This window comes from Patiria miniata, unplaced genomic scaffold (assembly GCF_015706575.1).
Source record: "Patiria miniata isolate m_02_andy unplaced genomic scaffold, ASM1570657v1 HiC_scaffold_6, whole genome shotgun sequence".
Lineage (NCBI taxonomy): Eukaryota > Metazoa > Echinodermata > Asteroidea > Valvatida > Asterinidae > Patiria > Patiria miniata.
Genome location: NW_024037073.1, coordinates 7,793,710 through 7,811,600, shown reverse-complemented (window position 1 = coordinate 7,811,600; position 17,891 = coordinate 7,793,710). Strand labels below are relative to the sequence as shown.

General features: G+C 40.6%; 1 protein-coding gene across 2 annotated transcripts; it reads right to left on the bottom strand.

The window, feature by feature from the left end:
- Window positions 1-973: 973 nt before the first annotated feature.
- Window positions 974-15,008, bottom strand: LOC119743151 (monocarboxylate transporter 13-like). Of its 2 annotated transcripts, none has more exons than XM_038219519.1 (7): window positions 14,768-15,008; window positions 13,326-13,774; window positions 7,809-8,105; window positions 6,651-7,117; window positions 5,536-5,761; window positions 4,371-4,517; window positions 974-2,441 (listed from the first exon to the last, which is right to left on the bottom strand). In XM_038219519.1, exons 2-7 carry the CDS (start codon window positions 13,471-13,473, stop codon window positions 2,278-2,280), a joined length of 1,449 nt encoding a protein of 482 aa, XP_038075447.1. In that variant the 5' UTR covers window positions 13,474-13,774; window positions 14,768-15,008; the 3' UTR covers window positions 974-2,277. The 2 variants fall into 2 exon arrangements, with proteins under 2 accessions (XP_038075447.1, XP_038075448.1); XM_038219520.1 differs by having other exon boundaries at window positions 14,822-15,008.
- Window positions 15,009-17,891: the final 2,883 nt, after the last annotated feature.

Genomic DNA, 17,891 nt, shown 5'->3' with positions numbered 1-17,891 from the left:
TATCAGCGAAAAACAAATCACCCTCAGTACATTTCAGGAAATGGGGCCATCTCACTGACGATGGCCTCATTAGGTATTGCAAGGGCCTCCTAGAGGTAGTTTTTAGCTGCAAAGATTAGACCCTAAATTTTCTGGTGGGTGCCACTGATAACTTGCTTTACATGTAATTGTTCTCTTTAGATTTAGTGGTGCTTGTTCTTCGGTCAATGCTGAAGAGTAAGGGGTCTACATCGCCCTGCATCTTTAGACAAATAATTGTAGTTTATTGTTTAGATATTGTCCATCGGAGAAAAATATGTACTGTTGTATATATACAAGTTGAGTTGTTTCAAACAGCAGCGAAATAGCTGTATACTGATACAGTAGTAGAGGATTTCCTTGATGCTATTTAAGATTTTGTTTGATATAAATATGTACTTTTATGATACCTTGTGATTGTTACCATCAAGACATGACAAGGGTCCTCAAGATAGTATTCTGTTGCAAGATGTACACTATGCCAACTGACAACCATATTTGCGCAATGTATTTAGTGATGTGTCTTTTGCATGGGGTGTTTAATGCAAACACATGCACATGTTTTAAACTCAATTGCAAAGGGCTTTAAAGTTGACATTTCTGGTTGGTTCAGTGGTTTTTCTTTTTTTTTCGTTGGTAGTCATCCATTAATATTAAGTCTAAAGTAAAGAATGTTTACACTAATTTCATAATGCCAGCTTTATTTGTATTGGTCTATATCTGTAAATTTTAACGATTATATAATTACAATGGTAACGTAAATCACGTATGTAGGAAAATTATTAATTTGCTTAAAATCATTGAAACCTAATTAAACCAAGTTGAATGCTTTTCAGAAAGTCTGTTGGGGTGAATTTCAGATCATGCTATCTTAGTATCTTTCGACATGAAAAACTTGTAATAAAATTCGTATCATTCTAGCTTAAGTAAAATTTGAACCTGGGACAACAGTCTGTAAAAGGATTGTGTTTTATTAACATTTTTATGCCTTGTTAGTTTCAGTTTGAAACTGTATTGTTGAAGTTAATATTAATTATTGTTAACCTTTGTAAAGTATGTTTTCCCAGAAGAAGAGAAATAATTGTTCGCATTTGTGAATGTCTATTATCATGATTTCCTGTGAAATTATTTCTGGAATCAAAAATAGGTTTAAACCATTCGAGGTCACATGGTTCGTTAAACAGGGAAAGTGTGCCATGGGAGAACGGGGTATTTTTCCCTTTGACAGATAGGGTTGTGTACAGTTCATCTTTTGTATCTATATTATTAAGAAGTCCCTTTAATGTCAAGTACATTTACACTGTATCTGGGCAGATGACACTTAACACATGTAAACCAGTATACATTCTCAACCATTGAAATATAGGCTTTACATGATACATGTATATTATTAATTCTGTCTGGGTAGTTTATGGGGCATCTTGTACTTTTTGTTAACTAAAATGAATATTTTATAAGTGCGGAATGATAAGTCCGCTCGGGACGCGAGTGCGTTACTCGTCAGGGTTTCTTGCTGCCTCCGCTTTTCGCTGCCGATAGACCCGGAAGACTTTGATGGTTGCTGGAATTTACGGGCGAAATTCTCTCTTTTGGGGGATGATAAGCATCCTGACTGGATGCCAGAATAGGCAGCTGTGAGTGAGAGCACGCCGCTTGGGGGTTTCTTTTCTAACGGTACTTTTCTACCATGTGCCAATGTTAATCGATGAACAGATATAATTAAATAATGAGATAATCAAGTACAAGATCAGTGCAGTCCGGAGTTGTCATTCCATCCCAAGGATACACACCCTCAACCCCGAGGTGAATGGAGTCCACACTGGCCCGCACCTTGGCAGCAGTCAACCCGCTCCTATTCCTTGACAATAGGTTCATGGTTAAACAGGATTCTGTATACCAGCATAATTGTGGCCCTGTTTCTGAGGTGATAGATTCACGACTTCAATGGTAAAATTAAATGTTAATTACTTCGCACCAAATTTAGAATGGCGCAGATGTATATGCCTAGTTGCCAAGGTTTATCACTGTTAGTGACCTCGGCAAAAAGTGTCGAAAATCTCGTCGTGCTTTGTGTAGGGTCAAGTCACTGCCGTGCAGTTTGCTCATGTTTCCAAGTGTCCGTAACCTTATTAGTTGATCCCAATCCCGATTTCAAACACAGGTTATATGCTCCAATCCTTATAGGAGGATCAAGCACAATGTAACCCTAGCTTTCCTCAAAACGGGGCAAGGTATCCGTTTCTCTTTCAGACATTCACTTCATAACTGAACAGGTCGAGTCTTGCCAGAGTAGCAACATATACTACGTGACCTCATTCTCCGTCGAAATGGGATTGACAGGAACGTGAGCGATGCGCAAACAAAGATGGCGGCGATGACGATAAGGCTGAGGACGTAGTCACCTGTTATGTCATACAGTCCACCTGCGGGGAAAAAGCGGAAATAAAACAAGCAAACCATGAAACATAATGGATGACAATAGGCCACTATTCAGTTTTATATAACTGACATACAAATCCTTGTCATTTGATTGGTGGAACTCACATCACGTGACATTCGTTATTGCTCCCATTCACGCCGGGGCTCAAAAAGTCCCATTCTCCCATGGGGAATGGGAAGGGGCGTGTTTTCGCTACCGCGACCAGAAACATGTTTGCGACGTCAAATTGATAACCAGACATGTTTACACATGCGCACAAAAACGCTGAACCGAAAACCGTGTCAAAAAGTTGTTAACAAACATGGCGGACATTTTGACAACATCGATAATTTGTATAGACATTTTATTACAGGCCACTTAAAATGTACAAACTGACGATGTACGTATGCATTACAAGCTTATTTTTCCCCAACACTGTTTTGTTACATGTCGTGTGTTTATCTTTCCGCCATCTTGAAATGCACTCCGTAACCGACCCTTGGCCTTGGTTCGGTTTTGGTCGGAACAGTAACGTCACTCCAGCCAACCGAAGTCACGAAAACGCTCAACCAATGACCAAAGCCGAAACATGTTTCTGGTCACGGTCGCGAAAACACGCCCTTAGGATCATTCTTGTTCCATGACGCGGTATTTGTGTGCAAATGCATGCCATAGATATAGAACTTAAAATGCTGCTGTTCGCGTTCAGCGTTACGCGTAGCGCATATTGTTCCAAAGAGCCAGCGCTACCCGGTTCGTTAGTAAAAACGTCATACACGCGCGCACACCACTGATTACTAGCGCCCATTGGCTGCAAACGCTCGAGCTGCGTTAACTTCCGGTTCCAATCGTGCAGAAAGTGCTGGAGGTGACGTCACACTAACGAACCGGACAGAGTTGGGTTCAAACATTTTCGTGAAAGGATGGTTTGGAAGAGAGAAATACATTTTCCACTAAATTTGTATTGAAATAAAAGTTCAAATATATCAAATGACAAGGATCCATATGTCAGTTATATAAAAACTCGGTAAAATCTGGACTTTTCCAGTTCACTCGGCTTCGCCTCGTAAAATGGAAAAGTCCAGGTTTTACCTTGCGATAATATTCCTCCCATTTCATTCTGAGCCACTCAATATTATTTTGTATACCATGACACCATTACAACAAACACAAGGTGCTGCTCAGTGTTAAAGACGTTTTGCTTAGGTAGAGTCTTGCTTAGAGTTGAATACCATAAAATGCATGTTGGTATGAGATGTGACCTGAAATGGTTTGTTTTTTAGGTATACCTAATCTATTTGATTAGGGCACAAGCTTGTATATTTGAGCACAAATAATTGCAAGAGTTTCTTTTTTTGGTATGTAGCAAGCTGTTACCATGAGGTTCATTTTAGGTTTTTAATTTGTACAGAACAGCCAAAATCTGTACATAGTGAACACTTAAAGTGACAGCATTGTAACAGTGCCCTTCTTTTTTTGAAGAAATGTCATTAAAAAAATTGTGAATACTAAGGTGGTGCACTTAAAACGCGTTTTAGTGCATAACTCATTTCATGGCTCCTTAGATCCCACTGAGATAACTTTCAAATGGGCTCCGTGCGCCGACGAAAGACGGCGCCCTTTTACCTAGCAACGACGTCCCATGGGCGGGACATTTCGCTGGTTTCGCACCGTTCCTTGTGTGTGACGCACGTTCACCAGGGGATTTTTACTATATGTACACGCAATGGCCGCGCTTCGTGGCAAATGAATTGCAGTCAGGCAAGATGGCGTCAGTCGGTCACCCTCATAGAGCTGTCACCCCCAACTGTACTCTCTTTGCCGGTGAGGGGGGTACTTGTGAACGGAGCGGATGGCATACATAGGCCTATGAGCATTTTGAATTATGGTTGGATGCACGTTACCAATGACTCGGACACCAATCTATCTGTACCTGACAATGGAGCGCCGAGTAGTGCGCCGATACCGTACGGAAAGAATGCAAGGATCATGAGACAACCAGAGCTGTAGGATGTGGAGAAGAGGTCGGCGACAACTGCGTTCGAGCCTCCATACAATGCCGACCGAAGAAAGCCCGAAACTATGGAAAAACATCAAAAGAAATGAATTCACAGTTTTTAAAGAATAAGATATAACCTCGCGGGCATGTTGATGATCAATACGAACTTACGAGCGCCATCTGGTGTTATAACCTATCCAGTAGGTAACTAAACAATCTGGGTTGGGCTCCACTCACGCGAACGTCGGGAACGTTAAAAAAAACAAGCCCAAATTACCCCATACATGTCAATAAAATGGCTAACCATCAATGAAATTCAATAGAGGTGGCGTATTCTGTTTTGCTTTAGGAAAAGCCATAACGACAAAACACCTTAATTTTGATTAGAAAAGTTTTCCCGAAAGTCTGCGTTTGGGCATCTGCGTCAACGTTATGATGGCTAAGCCACATGGGAATGGGCGCCTGTGGGACCGACCCCCCCCCCCTTAAAAATTACCAGTGTTCTGCATACAATTTATACTGAAGGCCGTAATGTACAATTTAAAAGCTGTAGGCCTATGTATTGAAAAACACGCTCCTTTCTGACAAGGTGACTGCAGAAGGGTAAGTCAGTATGTGGTCATTCTATTGGTGACTATGAATAAAAAGAGAGATCAGCAAAAGGGGGCACCCCTTACCAGCACTGGATTAGGAAATCCAGATTGGATTAGGAAGACCTTGAATATTAATGTGCCTGTATAGATAAGGAGATGATTTTATTTGGCATACTGAACAAAAGTTGGAGCGCCCTTAACTTACATCTTCTCCTATGCCGTTACCATATTTACAAAATGAAGATGAATGTTAGCAAACCGTCTCTTTTAGTATTTAAGAATGAGCAAAAATGATACTATGTATCAGAAAAATTCATATTTACTACAAATGGTAATCTTGCTAAATTTAATGCGAATTGGGATCCATTCTTTCTTTTATGTAATGATTAAGTTCTTATTTGTTTATACTAATTGTAAAACGCAAGAGAAACGTTTCTTCTAAATAAATAAGTTTCCCCCTGAGGAATAAAATAAAAAGAAAACAAATTATACCGTCTCTGACTTACATATTGAAAGCGCCATCATTTGTGGAAAGGTCTGAACCACCGTCATAACGCCCAGCGCAACTGTTCCTAGAAGCACGGAGAAGGCCAGAAAGTAGATCCGTTGACACGGTAGATGATCTCCAACAACGCTGATGAGAATCTTCCCGCCAATTTCTCCAATAGCAAATAACATGATAACCACAGCTATGCGGTCACTGCTAAGACCGCGGCCATCCATGAAACTGGCCTGCAACATTCGAACACGAATATGAGAACATTATCAGGTTTTGAATCGAACTGTTAATACTGGAGTAGAGACCTTTCTTCTCCAACCCGTGGTTGGCACTCAATTGCCGACCACAGGTTGTAAAGTGGAAGGTCTACGTTGCAAAAATAAAGAATAGTTTTTAATTTTTAAAGGGTATCATCGGATTGCAGAAAATGCAAAATAACCAACAAACGATACTAAAGATTAAAAACGCCTCTTTCTTACAGGATGTGGGTGTTCATCTGCAATCTTTCCTAATTTTGTTTTGCCAACCACGGCTTAAATTTATGTCCCTGTTGCAGCCCATACAAATTGACGCTTAGCGTTATAGACGAAAGAGAGATCTCTAAGCTACTTTAACAATTGCATTTTGTTTTTAGACAGCAAGTAATAAGGCAGAAAAACTAGCATCAATGCAGTTGGGCTTGCAACAAAATAGATCTGCTGCATTGAAATAGATTCAAAATTGACTTTTCCTGTGTAACGTCCGGCTGCATTTCGCTATATTTGGAATATTGTACCAGGCTACCAGCAAATTAGCAGAAATCAGGGTTCCCTAAGAGCGATAATGGGCATATCTTTTTCTCTCGTGTGACGATTCAACAAACGAACAAAAACACATCACTGATGATATTGGGGAGAAATCCAGTAAGTAATTACCACTGAGTGTGGAATACGATTGCAATATTTGGAGCATTTGGTTTTATAGCATCCCCGAGGGTTCATCTGGTTTTTGATTGGTATGAAAAGTACATGTATAAGTGACCAGCTTTAGAAACCCTGTGTATGGTGAACATGGCAGAGGAGGTCATTTCACGTGTTTCCACATTGGTGTTGGGAATTTTTGTCCAGGACTGATAACACTCACAAAGTTGATGCCGAAAAATGTCCAGCTCATCATGGCCATACAAGCTCCAATAGTCCACGCCCATGGTTCGACATCAGTTATCATCCGGAATACCTCTGAGACAGCGAAGCTGCTACGACCTTTACTGCTGCCTTTAACTTCGCAGCTTGGCGTGTGGATCCTCTGTTTGTGGTTTTCACGGGGTTCCTCTTCATCTCCTTGACCCTCTCCCACCAGTGTTCTTTCTGTAGGGTGGTCCGGATCCAAGGTTTCAACTGTCTCTAGGGCGATTCGTTCCCTTTCGTCTACCCCTGGTTTTCCCTCATCTCCCCCTTCACTGTTGCCCTCGTCCTCCGTCGGTGGGTCAGTCAGAAAGAAGCTCACCATGATACCTAACGCCAATGTCCCCACAGAGATGTATCTCAGAGCCCGTCGCCATCCGAACTGAGTGATGCAAGTACTTAACAAAGGACTGAAGGCCAACATGCCTACAAGACACAAACGAGAGAACAGCCATTATATTTAGTACCTCGGGGTTTTTTTTCATAGTGGGGACAGTGAATGCGATAAATCATACTGTTTACAGAAAAGTGATGAACAAACAGTTGAACAAAGACATTGAGTGGAGCGGAATTTGAACCTGCGACCTCCGGATTACCGTGCCAGTGCTCTACAACTGAGATATCCAGCCAAAACTTGACGGTTTCCCAGTTTGTCAATATCTTTCTTCATTGGCGCTTGACAAAATGGGTGCACCCGTATGTGCCATCACTAGCCAGGAAAACCGCTCCAATCAATTTAAAAAAAATGATTTTGATTCTTGCGGACAAAACTAAGAACGTTGCAATGACCAAACAAACAATAAGGAAAATGTTCGAAGCCAAACAACTGTTTTCTGAGAGGGTATGCTTATCTATATGAATACAAATTGCATCCCCCAATCTGGACATTTTGTTTTATAGAATGAGATATTATACTTATATAGTACACTATAACCTTATACCAATCCCATATAAGACATAACAGAGTTAATTTATAAGACTATTATTTGTCTTCGCAACCTCAATTAAATATTTTAAAGCCGCACTTCAATGGCGAAAGTATTGTGCAAGCTATATACAGAGCAACTGTTCCATGACGGTTATCCTGAACAATAGATTGGATTGGTTTAAGGTATACCTAACGAAGATCCTAAAACAGCAATGCCATTTGCTCGACCGAAATTGTCCTTTGGGAACCACTCCAAAACCAACCCCGTGACCGCGTGGATCACGATGTTAACGCCAACTCCACCCATGACACCGAAGGTAAACACGGCGTAGCCTAGCGCAGGAACGATGGAGGTTAGAAGATATCCAACGCATATGATGACGTGTCCGAGGATGACCACTTTGAGAAATTTCATCTTCGTCATCAGAAGGGCGGTCAGGGGGCTCACCAGGCCGGCCAAAGCATTGCCAAGTGATCCTGGCCAACCTGAGCAATAAAGTAACAAATAAACTAATACGACTAAAATTGTAAGAGGAATAAATTGAGTTGAACACCTTCGTTCGATTTTCATTTTCTCTGAGCCATGCATAAAGATAAAGGTGTCCGTGCAAGTTGCCGGTATTTTGTGAGCACGATAATCTTTAAGCATTTGGATTTCATTTTAGATAAGATGGACATTAATTTGGATAAAATGCTTGATAGGGCACATACAATGTAATTGTTTAATGCAATCCTTGGAAATGCATGTTTGTGTCCCTCTTTACCCTATTTTAAGTTTTCATTTTGCCATTTTCAAGGGTATTTTGGTGACTTTTTGGTTTTTATGCTCATACAAATTTCCATATTCATGAGCAGAAGTGTGATTTCAGGCAAAAACCTCATGTTATAGCTATTTCAGCATCAGAGGTTGCCAGAATTTCTGATATTTCGTTGTCGTAAATTTTTGATGAGTCGTTGCTGTATGAACTTGTGTCAGTACATGTATGAGCAAACCTTTTTCACAAATATTTTCAATGGTTTACAATTGAACAGAAACCCCCAAACCGCGCCCTCAGTTGTCAGGAAAAGCATGGAAAACTGTAAACCTTTAAAGAAGTGCACTTTTCCATAAATTTAACCAAAAAGGATGTCAAATATTTTTTGTACATTTAAAAGGAGTAGAAATTTGCACAAAATGCGTTCCTAAAAAAAATTCACTTCATGGGCCCTTAAACTTTTATAGCAGACACACAATTGGCCGCAGGAAGCGGACTTAAGTGTATTCTCTCTACGCACTTGGTCATTTAAAGTCAGCAATATAAACTCCTTTACAAAGGCCTTTGCTGTAGCCTTGGTCAATGCTCTCGTCGTTATTCGTCCCAAACGCGGTCAATCGTTGGCATATATCCTCACGCGCTATGCACATGCATGTAAAAATACAGCGCGAACAGCGACCTCACGCGGCCACTATTTTTATGCAAATCAGTTGGAGACGATGTCGAGCCTTGGTTCAATCGTCCATGTGAGGTTTTGGGGGTGGTGCTCATTATGTTAATAGCCTTAGCTGACCTTAAATGTCGTTTTCTTATTAGTCGATCGTTGCGTGGAAACTTGCATAGTGAAACGTAGCGCCGTACATAGTCCATACACGTACACATTGTGTGTCTCTGCACACGGCACCAATGCACAAAAACTGTGGTTCCTGTCACGTCCGCAAAAGGCGGAAAAACTGCAAATAATTTGATGACGTCCGGATTTACCAAGGTGTGATTGGACACTCCACATATTAGCCCCGCCTACATTATCTGTATTCGCATACGAGGTCGTGCGCTGGAAATCTAGCGCAAAGTAAAGAAAAACATAAGCTTTGGCCGACGATTGAACCAAGGCTCGACATCGTCTCCAACTGATTTGCATAAAAATAGTGGCCGCGTGAGGTCGCTGTTCGCGCTGTATTTTTACATGCATGTGCATAGCGCGTGAGGATATATGCCGACGATTGACCGCGTACGGGACAAATAACGACGAGAGCATTGACCAAGGCTAAGGCAAGTGTTGCTTTCGTGACTCAGTGCTATAATTCTATTAACCACTTCCACAAGTAAAAAGAAAAATCTTGAAATTTCAGAAAACTTAAGGGTTTTAAAAACCGCAAAGACCTGCGACTGAACCAAACATGTCATTCAACCTCAGGCAAGTGTTGCTTTCGTGACTCAGTGCTATAATTCTATTAACCACTTCCACAAGTAAAAAGAAAAATCTTGAAATTTCAGAAAACTTAAGGATTTTAAAAACCGCAAAGACCTGCGACTGAACTAAACAGTCATTCAACAATAATATAATACATGTAGTGAAATTCAAAGCGGATCCGACATGATAATATAATAAGCCCTTTGGCGCTTCCAATTTCGTAGAAAATGTGTTATTCGTTAACCCCGCGGAATCATTATATTTTTTTTTTCAGAAATTAAGTTTGGACTTCTGATATACTTAGGGGTCGTTTAGAAGGGGGGTGCGGGGGACTATCTCCGCGGGAGATAACTGTGATCAGGGCAGTTCCACGGTGTCGGACGTACTTTGGGCAATTCAATTTATTATAGTTGCAACCATAACTTGGATATTTATTCTAATAAAAGTATCAGTTAGTTACTACAATGATTCGTCCAACCTTTTTTGATGTACAATATAGTAGAAATCGGCTCGAAACACCATAGTTTCGGACGCACTTACACAAATTGAATGTATTATGTACTAAGGCCAAAAAAGTCACAGGTTTCTGGTTTGCGCGCATCACTGTAGGCATGCGCGTCGCCAAAATTAATTTTTTTTTTTTCAATGTAAGATGATGTCTCAAACCGCCAAACTCACTGGTTTGACTAAAATCCTGCTGCTGCATAATTCTAGCGTGTTTTTAACGTGTCGAGTATAAGCTTTATGTGGCCTCTCTGGGCTCCCATTTATTTTGCACTAAATTTAGTCGGGCACCATTTGCAGACGGTGTTGTAATTTTGTGATTATGCGTCTGGAAGCCATACCGAGGGAGCGATGGTCGTGTATCTGGATACTGTAAACGCTTATTAACGAGCGCAATATGTAAGGGCGCAGACTAACGACCAGCCTGGCAGCGATATTTTTTTACACAACTATCTGGGGTACTTTGTGCGCTTTCCTATGGGGCATGGATATAATAACCAGGCTTGAGTGGAGGCTACTATTTTTCAACTTGGTACGGATTTCGGACTTTATTTTCCTTTTAAAAAAAATCCTCCAGAGCCTTGCCCGATCAGAAAAGAAAAAGAAAATTGCTGCTATAAAAGTAGTATCCGACTGAAAAATAACGTTTTTACGATAAAACTTTAAATTGCTGGAAAAAAAGAGCAAAATCTTAAGGGTGCAGAGCGGGGAACCGAACTCGAGACCTCTGATCATTAGCCAGCATGCACAACCACTAGGCAACGGCGGTGCTTGACCAAACCTTGCAATAATCATAAATTATATACAGTTTCACACAATGTGGAGAGAGTATACGCGCGCGCGTAGGTAAAAGGTTACGCGGCGCTCTACAATCCTATAACCTTGATTCAAGTCGCCTGAAAAAATGGAAACCCTGTTCTGTTGTGTAAATGAAATATTCGCAGCCTGGCAGCACATGATGTCGATGTCTGTATGGTCTGACGTTACCGTTTTCTCTAATTTTTTCATTCTTGTCATTTGAACTCAAAAAAGGGTTCCCATTTTGCATATCATTGCCAGGAATATTTATGTTTCAGTTTGTGGAGTGCAATTCAAATAATATTACTATGAGGTGAACAAATTGTTGGACATTGAAAAATATCTTATTCTTCACCCCATAGGATTAGGAATATTCCTACTTTTGCATGCAAGTTTGATTTTCAGTCTTGTCATTTCAACTCAAAAAGTTTCCCAAACTTGTGAAATAAAGAGTATACAAGAGACAGATCAAAAGATGGGATTTTGCGTCGGGGTGATATAAATCAAATTAGGTTTTGCCCTTTTGCTATGCACATCAGATTCGAACCGGCCAACCGATCCCGTTAGCTCGGTGGTCGAGTGGTAAGACATCTGCACTAGAAAAAAGAGGTCGTTGGTTCGAGTCCCACCCGAGTGCTTTTTTCCAACTTTCACTCGGGAGGTAGCACACTGAGTATACAGTGTTTAAAAAAACGTCGGTGAAGGGCAAAACCTAATTTGAGACAGATCATACTTTGGCAATTTTGATTTATCAATCTCAACAAACAATAGATGCCTGTACATGTGTATTTTCACCATTAATCTTACTCTTTTTATATGCCACCAGTTATCTATTCATTATTACAAAGTGGCTTATTCGTGCATCTCAAGCAAGGTCACATATTAATATATAGCACAAACACACACCTTTTTTGAAGAAAAGAAAAGCAAAGGGGGAAAAACGCGTCGCCGCACCACTTTTGGGGCAAGCTCCATACCAGAAACCGCAGACTTCGGTTTGGCCTAATAGGGCCTCACATTAATTTTTCAGCCGAACTGTCACAAACTTTTAGAAATAAACTCTAATTCAATAGAATACGGATAATATTACGCTCCAAAAATATATTACTTTTTCGTTAGTGGTACTTTAAAAAAAAAAATTATTAGTGTTTGCATTGAGATGTATAATTTCGTGAAATTTCACGTAAGATAACTTCGCAAGTCATATTTTGATGCAGCTAGAGACTAAGGCTGTAGGCCCATTACAAAAAGTCGCAAGGACAGATGTATGGTAAAGTGTAGAGAGGTGACATGGAACGAAAGGTACATAATTTGTTGAAGGATAAAATGTGTACATGGATCAGAACGCCATGGCCCAGTGGTTACGGGCTGTGTTTGACTCATGTACGAAGGTGCGTTTGTTAAGGTTCGAACCCTGCCAGGAACATGGTGTTTGTGCCCTTGGGCAAGACACTTAACTACAATTGCCTCTCTCCACCCAGGGGTATAAATGGGTACCTCAGACCAGGGTCGAAGACCGATTGAGCGCTTATATCGGCTGCCGCGTGGTCCCATGGCCTGATGAACGACGGGGTAATAATTGTTAAGCGCTTTGAGATTGTTGATACGATGGAAAGCGCTATAAGCACAATTATTATTTATTATTTATCAGCAAGTGACCACCTTTCATTTATTTTTACACAAAATTGGTGATTCAAGGTCTTCAAAAAATGCAAACACCAGTTTTAATGATTAGAGAAATCCAATTATACTGTACATGTCCTTCAAAATTCCAATGTCCAAGGGCGGATCAATTGTTTTGGGGGCAAAACAAAATTTTGGTCACCAAAAAAGTGGGTCCAAAAATTTACGGCGTGGTGTTCGGGGCCCGCTTAAGGGTCCCTGAATTTTTTGGATTCTAGATGTTCTATGGTGCAATCTGAGGCAATTTCTGACCACTTTAACCATTTTTTTAAGGAAAAGCTGGTGGTGTACGCAGTGGCTGCTTTTTTGCGACATCACTTGTGACGTCGAGTAATTTGTAATTCTCACTCAGCACAATAGCTTCCAATGGCATTGCATGGACAGCTATGAAAACAGGTTCTTTGAAAACATGCATAACTTCTGATACATTTCAGTAATTCTTTCTTAACTCAGATGAGAGGGAGAGCATTGTCTAATTTTAAGACATACTTCATTGGTATATCACATGTGTTGTTTTTTAAGAAAACCTTGTAGTGCAGATAATTCCCTTACCTGCCAGTACAGCTGTGGAGTTAAACTCTTTCAGCAGACTCACGAATAAAATGCTGTAGTTGTACAAAATCCCATATGTCAGACAATACTGTAGGCACACCACAACAGGAATGACCCAGCGCCACCACCAAACTCGCAGACGAATCATTTGTCGATGTGGTTGTGTTCCTCTCGTCTTACGAAGATGCTTCGACTCCTCATGCGACTGACATCAATGATGATCTAATGCACAGGTGCCGATCCTATGATCCGATGTACCCGCCGAAAGAACGAGGATTTCCTGGTTGCTTTGATACATGTGCTGCAAGCATGGTCCAAACCTGTGTTTATCCATAGCTCCATGGAAATACTAATTATAGTCGGCAGTGGTATATTCTCATTAGTTCCATGATAAGCAAGGAACAGATCTATGGTTCAACTGATACCATGATGATGATGCTATACGTGACCTATAAAGTGACAAGAGAGATTTAAACCTCATTGAAGTATACAAGCATAGACTCCGTACGCGAAACAGAGACGATTTGCAAGGGTCAAGTGCGTCGTGTAAAATAGCCTTTGTTTTCATTATGCTACATATAGGCAGTAGAGGTCAGCGGTCACGATCGTGACCATATCGCTCTATATCAGTCATTGAAAAATGACCCCTGCTGATAATGATGTTTACTGCGCGAACTGCCCTTGTGCGATATCGACGTGAAGATATCAGCGCTAGCCGGTTCACGTATATACTTGGCATTCGCACATAATAGTACAATGCATGCAGGCTATACTGAATTTTAGCGCGCCATGTTAAGTCATTCTGTTGCTGTTCCGTGGATGGAGGATGAAACACAAACACTTCCTCTGTGGTTGTCCTTCCTCCTTTGTTGTATAACGGATACAGATCCTTGCTCTTGTTGTACTGTAGTTTAGTGATCAACTATTGATTGACATTATTTTGCACACATGTTTATGTTAAAAGCTCATCGCATCGGATTTTCGCGGGGCTCCAAGGGCGGATCCGGGGGGGGGGGCAAAGGGGGCCATGCCCTCCGTCCCCCCCCCAAACGAAACCATTTTTTTTTTTTTTATGTGACATCGCAATAAAGGCAGGCAATGAGTACACCACCATCTTTTCCTCAAAAAAACATTGGTTAAAGTGGTCAGATATTGCCTCAGATCGCACCGCAGAGCATCTAGAATCAAAAAAATTTCGAACCCCACGCCATAATTTTTGGGACCTACTTTTTGGGGGGACTAAAATTTGTTTTGGCCCCCCCCCAAAAAAAAAGCCATGGCAAAAATGGCCTCTTTTTTGGCTTACCTTTTACTGTTACTTGAAACAAATTACTAGAAAATATAAACACGGTTTTACGGGCTCCCTGTGCATGTCAAGGAATTTATTTTCATATTATTACTCATCGCTTTGTTTACAGATTACAGAACAGCTGATAGCTCACCTGATGTGAAAATCGTTATATCTTGATTTGCATATGCACTGTCGCGATACCTACCTGACTTATTCACTCCACAATCAACGCAATCTCAGTGTGTTCCTCATCTCAGAGTTCACAGTACGACCGTTCACCATCCGTTACTAAAAGCCCGCCCTCCTCGGTAGCTCTGTATGAATGCTCAGTAAGTGTGCGCTTCATATTCAGAATTCCACTCTGGCTATTCTTTAGCTCAGTTCTATAATTCGTGGTAAAAGTAGTGGGTTAATTTTTTTACGCAGTAAAGCCATTCAAGCCTTGCAGATATGTTATCTGTTGTTATATGGCTTGACTGAAATAAACACCGACCGTAAATCAACAAAGAATGTGTGATAACTATATCTTAATGGCTACGTTACAACCATGTTTTGTTTATGCAAGACGCCTGTTTTTATAACAGAGTCGTGACTATTATGCATTTCAAGGTACCAAGGGCAAGTAGGGCCTACAAATAATAATTATCAACATTGTCAAGTTGTATATAAGACGGACTTTGCACTATAACTATGCACGATATGCGCAGTAACTGTTTTTATGTACACGTTTTACCCTTTTGAACTTTGTAACATTAAAGTGACTTTCGTCCGGACCCTCGCATATAATACGGTTTGCGTTTCATAGCATACACCGTAAAGGCACCTGTTGTCGGATGTGACTCAGTCAACTTGCATCCCAGCTGACTAGCTATACAGCTAGGGTCAGCTGGACGCAAGTTCAAATTCCAATTCCAATTCAAAACTCACATTTATTTCGCATACCAAAATGATAAATACAAGCATAGAATACACGATTAAGTACATAAATCAAGAAAGAGAGTTTGTCAAAAAGGTGAAAATATAGAAAGGTATGGAGGCATCTTCTGGCCGGAAGCCTAGGCTTGTGGCGAGATGGCTTGAACGGACAAACACAAAACAGAAACAAGAACAAATACACACGGACAGTTGGACCGAGACAGAACCTATTATCATGAACTTTATGAACTAGAACAGAACGTAACTATTAAGAGAGAACCCCCCCCAAAAAAAAAAACACACACACAACAACTGCTGAAAAACCAAATGAGAAGCAAGCTATGTTACATATTGAGAGATGAGAGCTCTTTTCTAGGCATGTTTGAAGCGACCCACGTACAAAAGAAAGATATTTCGTAGATTCGTCAACGGCATTCAGTTCCAGAGACGAGGCCCGCAGAAACGAAGAAGTGAATTTCATGAGCATGATGTGCGTGTGTAATATAGGTACATAAAGATGTGATTTGTTACGCGAACTGGTTGGATATCGGAACTGAAGTAAAGAAGAAAGGGGGAGGGTAATAGGTTTTTGGTAAATTTGTTCATGAAGATGCCCGTATGAAGCTGGTTTATTTCTGGAAGTGCTAAAATATGCAACTGATGGAAAAGAGTGCAGTGTGCTCACGGGGATGTGACGTGCAAATCCTAATAGCTCTTTTTTGAGTGATGATTAGTGAATGGAGTTTGTTATTAAGCTCGTGCCCATACGATATTACAATGGTTAAGATATGGAAGAATGAGAGAGTTTTAAAGTAAGATTAATGATTTAGGAGGAAGAAAAGCGCGAAGTTTAGACACTGACACCCGTGTTTCGTGAAATGGCTTTAGTGATGGGAGAAGTGTCGTCAGACCAAGATAGCTTCTCAGTCGTCGATAGTAATAATAAGGTGCAGGAGTGAACTTGGGTGATAGGAGGATTATCGATGTGAAGAGTAGCAGTGCCGTCTGGGTGATGAGAAGATTTGCTGAAGAGCATGAATTTAGTTTTATGGTGGTTAAGAGAAAGTTTTGTTGGCTTTAAACCAGGAACAGACATTGGTGAGTTCGGCATTCATGATATCTATTGAAGATTAAGGGTTGGAGTCAGAGTAAGTAATAGTTGTGTCGTCAGCAAGAAGTGGAGATGAAAAATGTAAGTCATTAATGTAAAGCAGAAAAAGAAGTGGACCGAGAATGGAGCCTTGTGGAACCCCATGTCGAATTTCTTGGCACGAGGAGTTGACGTTTTTGAAGGAAGTGAATTGTTGCCTGTTGGCGAGATAAGAAGAAACCCGTATCAGCGCAACGCCCCGTATACCATAGAAAGTTTAAATGTTTTCTGCTAAATTTAACTGTTTTCAGAATCTATTGTTATCTAGCCAATAAGGTCAGCCAAAATCCAAGTAAAATAAAATATCTTACATTAAGGAGAAAATTATGGGGGAAAAAACCCACTTGATGTCGTCTGCATCTGACGCAGCAGCTGTTTCGCTGTGCCAATGACGAATGAGCCATCGAATTTTGAGCGTGTCACTCCGCCGGTTCATCATGAATAGGCCTACTTAAAGCAATGCGTTAGGGTAACGGCGAACGTCACAATGGCATGGATGGAACTTTAATTGTTGACATCATGGAAATTCTCGCTTGATCACACCGGTTAGAATCGCATCAACGCAGCTAAATATTGTACAAATGAAATGCATACTGTGGCAATACAAATACGGCAACCTGCTTAAACAATTAACTAAACCAAAAAAAAACTAGTGGCACACTCCGAAAAAAAATGCGTGATTGTCCAGGTTTGGTTATGTGACAATTTCATGCCGCGTGAGAAACGCGCGGTTTTAGAGCCCAAGAGGGTACTTTCAGGTCGACAGTGCCTCTTTAACGGAGAGTAATAAACATGATTTCAGGTTAGCGCTAAAAACAATGGAATCGATTAACACAGGTGTTCAACGGTGCAGTAAAAAAAACCACCTTTAAAAGATATCAATTCAAACGGGAGTTTTACATTGACTTGAAATTTAATGGAAATTTTTTAAAAGTTCATTATTGCAAGGGTGAAAAGTACACTAAGTATAACAACAGTAAAAGTATGAGAAATCCCATATTATTTCAGATTATTTAGCCATATTTTGAAGGTCTGGGTCAAAGGAGTGGACATCGTGTCATATTTTTATCCGGGAGAAAAGTTTTTAAAAACAAAAGTGTAGTTACATCTAACGCGGAAACTATTTTCTGCCTTGCATGTACGTATTTCCAGCAATGATAAAAGCCATCGAATTGTGTGATTGTTTCACGCTCTCACATTGCGAAACTAC

Bases quoted from the DNA above. Each gene is read 5' to 3' on its own strand.
- LOC119743151 (XM_038219519.1), bottom strand. From the start codon at position 13,473: ATGATTCGTCTGCGAGTTTGGTGGTGGCGCTGGGTCATTCCTGTTGTG. The intron at 7,118-7,808 runs GTATACCTTAAA...TGTGTCTTGTAG, and splicing joins TGTTTTAGGATCTTCGTTAG to GCATGTTGGCCTTCAGTCCT. The intron at 4,518-5,535 runs GTAAGTCAGAGA...GTTTTTCCATAG, and splicing joins AATGATGGCGCTTTCAATAT to TTTCGGGCTTTCTTCGGTCG.